This window comes from Atta cephalotes, assembly GCF_000143395.1.
Source record: "Atta cephalotes unplaced genomic scaffold scaffold00042, whole genome shotgun sequence".
NCBI lineage: Eukaryota > Metazoa > Arthropoda > Insecta > Hymenoptera > Formicidae > Atta > Atta cephalotes.
In genome coordinates this window covers 556,248-560,566 of record NW_012130106.1, presented here as the reverse complement: position 1 = coordinate 560,566, position 4,319 = coordinate 556,248, and the positions used below count along the sequence as shown (strand labels likewise).

Below are 4,319 nucleotides of genomic sequence, written 5' to 3'. Positions count from 1 at the left end.
CCAGCTTACAAATACCTGAATGTCGGAATCGTCGTGGGACTTGTATGTTTTGTGGAAATTGCAATTGACTACAACCAAGGTAACAACATAATCTTGCCTCGTGCAATGTGGCGGGCTTTCATCAAAAGACGCACAGATATTAAGCGATTCGTACAATCGCACCATCATCATCGGTCCATGATCTTGTGATAGAAATAATAAAAATGCGTGATGTGAATAAATGTGCGATCAAATTAACACTGCGCGATACATATACGTGTCTGTATATGAAGCGTCGATTAACCGTGCTCTTCATGTTCAAACTCGAATATTGCGTCGAGAACGTATACTCTGACTGATGAGCTATGCCAATATGTGCATATTGTCAATGAAAAATTTAAATATTTTGTAACACTTTTAGGTAAAAATTGTACGAGTATCATCGATAAATGTGATGTTGTAAATTTTTTGCGCAAAATTTTTAATAAAAAATCAAATATAGAGTGCGAGTTAATAAATAGTTTATGCTTTAGATAATATTGTAAATACTGTGAAATCAAATGTACATTTTATTGCTAATCGGAAGCATGTGCTAAAAATTCGATTTAAAATTAACTAAATTAAATTAAAGTTTCTGCTTATAAATTTTATAAGAATTATATATTGTAAAATTACGTTATCTATAAAAGTAAATGCATATTTAAACTGTATATATCTGATGTATGACATTATTCATTCCTTTCTTGTTATCGCAGCGCTCATTATTATCATATTACGCGCACCGCCAGCATCTTCGCATTCCACGGTACTGCGACAGACGGTCACGACTCTATTAAACGTTCTCTCTATTTAAATCATTAAATAAAGAATATATGATAAAATATTTTTGTATGCAAGAAGAAGATACAACGGGAGTGACAACGTGGCGGAAAAGATAATGACATATAAGGGGAAGAGAGATAGTAAATATATGCAGTAAGTGCAAGCCTTTGATACCGATGTATTTTTGGTAAGGACGGCGGGCGACGGTGAAAAATACGGAATGGTGTATCATGTAATCCATTTACTGAGGTCCTATATTTACATAAACAATGGGCCCTAGTTATCCCATTTTTAGGAAAGGTGGGCGGCGGTGGAGATAAAGAAAATACGGAACGTTTAGCAGAATGTCATCACGCGACTATTATGTTTACATAATGCTTCGACCGGGGTGCATTTATATAAACAGCGATGCCGCCAGAGACCTTCCCCGCGCTGCCCTCTCTCCTGCGCCCTCGAGTACCCCACTCTTTCCCTCGTGCCCCGTGCCCCCCCCCCCCTCAGAGGACCACAGTTAGAACCGGCCTCGAGGGGGTATCCACTAGCTGAAATATTATTCCACAGATTACGTGATTTCATATTTGTGATTTGATTTTATATGATTTCATTCTGATTACAAATAATTTTTTTTATTACATATGAAGTCATTTGGTAAAATATACGATTTTATTTAATTTTATACAATGATTTTTCGTGGTTGCATATGTAATTATCGGATTATACATAGAGATTTTATGTAAATTTTATAATGATTTCAAGAACTCTGTCCCAGGATTACATTAAGTGGATGCCCCCTCATTCGATCTAGTATTCCTACTTAAATTTCTTGGAATCTAAGACGTATGTGGTCTTTCTTTTTTTCTTAATTTATATTTTATGCTGTTTTCACTATCTTGTTGTACAAACCGAAATAGTTTTTTATCAGACACTGTATAAATGTGTAAATATGGATAAGAATGTAGATATATCAGAGTTGACTCTAATGCGAATCAATCTTTTTGTTGTATTTGTAATCGTACGAATCTGTTGAGAAAACGTCTTGAGAAATTGGAATAATTTATTTATTTATTTATTGTGCAATATGTACAAAATTGTGGTTACAGAGAAGAAAATTAAAACAAACATATAAAATAAAATATAATAAAATACATATGCACAAATGGTGAGGCACCTGCAAATAAGAATGGATTGAAATGAATTGAAATGGATTCAGATTTTCAGAAATATTGATTGATTGACAAATGTTAAAATAAATGCTTTTCAATACTGAATGCATTTTTATTCATTTATAGAAATTGCATGGAGCATATCTCTATGCCTTTCAATCTAAAAATAATATTAGCTTTTTTTATGCACAATATGTACATTGTGAATACTGTTCGTTTCACATTTTAAATAGGAAATGCAATTTTTCAATCCAATTGCATCCAATTGAATCTAATTGAATCCAATTAAATCCAATTAAATCTAAAAAAAGTATTCGCTATTTAAAATACGCATTCGGACAGAAAAAAATTTCTATCCATTTTAATCTATTCTCGTTTGCTGGGCAGCAAATCTGCTACCTACCAGAAAGAGAGTAACAAGATATAATCAATAGATGTTAAAAAGTCAATACTAATAAATAAATATATAATAATAATAAATAAATATGCAAAACTGAATACAACCTTAATTACAATGAAAGGCAAGATAATAACAAGTGAACAATACGCAAAATTGAATATATCCTTAAATTATAATGAAAAGAAAGATAATAATAAGTATAATACAATACATAACGGTAACAGATTAAAACATGCAACGTAAGTGCGAGAGAAATAACCGCTAATCGAAATTTAATTGTTTTATTTTTTATTTATTGAGCAGACGGCAGTGGAGCGAGGTGCAACGGCAGCCGCGGCTGCGGCCGTCGAGGATTCGACCTTTCCGTCCGGAAGTCTGCATAGAGCGCGTAGGTCGGAGATGCTAAAGGAGAGAAAAGCGGAGAGAGAGAAAGAGCGCGAAAAAGAATGGAATAAGAATAAGGAACAGGAGAAATCGAGAGCAAGCGGCGAAAAGGTTTGACTAGTGGTCAATAGCGAGGAGGTAAAGAATTCTGTTTAATCTCACACGTTAATCACATAGGAATTGATCTAAATTAACCTATTCCGTCATAATTATGTTTTTCTGTTGGCAGGTATGGTTGTGACAAAAACGGTGTCCCGTTAAAAGCAAGAAGACACGAAGAAAAGAGAGAAAAAAGGTTTTTAAAGACTCAAGTTGTTTCCTTTAAAGGATAGGAGATTGTCTGTATTTGTATGAAACAGATCAAACTCATAGATCAATGTGATAGCGATATCTTCGTAATTATTAGATGTATGATATATCTCTTGCAATCAAAATGAATCTCAGACATATAAAAAAAGGAGATAGCGACAGCGAATATTCGTTTTTATAACAACGATTATCGAAAGATCACAATTCTATCATACATTAATATCTTGTTTTTTCAAATATGAAAATTTTTCAACGCTCGAATGACACTTCACGTTACTGGCATAACGGCAAAATTATATTTAAAGAACAGAAATGTTAACACTGTTCCTGCCGTAATTTTTTTTACATAATTACTCATGTGAGGTGTTTTTAAAACCTCAACAATTATATATTTCAAAAAATTTTAACAAGAACAAAAGACTCTTCATTTTGAAAACAATATAAATAATATATAGGGCATATAAGAATCAAACATAAAGAATTATTTTAAAATACGAAAATTCAAATCAAACATATATATAATATAATACTCTGAAGTTAATTAAAAATCAAATATATATTACATTTTTCAGTTTCTCGATTGAATCTTCTTCAGATATTCGAAAGAAAAATTGTATAATATATGATAGTACGAGTGATATTACCATGATAAAATGCAATCGAAGAGATAAATGATATTATATACATAATAATGATGACCAGAGAAATGTTTCACAAAGAGACGGAAATTGCTCGCAAGCGGCTGGACGACACGTTGTTTAAAATTTCCCGATATTCTGGTAAAAAGTCAAATTAGAAATAAAATAAATGGATTGTACAATAATAAAAATTAAGCAAATACGTTACTCTGATAGAAAAAACTCACTGACTGGCCATATAGTTAGGTATGTTTTATGTGTCAGAAGAAATGTGTTCGTCAATTATTATATATATAAATTATATATATAAATTATATATTAAGCGTCAATATTGGTTGTGTTATAATAAAATAGCGATATCACAGACAATGTAGAAAAAAATTGATCACGATATAAAATTAATAGCGTATAAAATTAAAATTATTATATAAATATTATATATATAAATGTATTTAAAATAAGTATCGAGGTAAAAATATTGGGTTGTCTATTAACAATAACATATATTGGGTTATCCGGAAAGTTCGTGCCGATGTTGAAGGAAAATTTAAACGCAGAAAATTTAAATTTTAGTTTACATTTATTAAATTATATAGGTTAGTCGGCGAACTTTCCGGATAACCC

General features: G+C 31.4%; 1 protein-coding gene across 1 annotated transcript in view; it reads left to right on the top strand.

Annotated features, from left to right (window-relative positions):
* LOC105622242 (probable G-protein coupled receptor CG31760) overlaps positions 1–2,865 on the top strand; it is a 92,553-nt gene extending 89,688 nt beyond the window's left edge. Inside the window, exon 12 of the mRNA XM_012203663.1 lies at positions 2,665–2,865. Within this exon, the coding sequence (XP_012059053.1) occupies positions 2,665–2,865 (201 nt within the window). The remainder of the gene's footprint in view (positions 1–2,664) is intronic.
* The last annotated feature ends 1,454 nt before the right edge of the window (positions 2,866–4,319 follow it).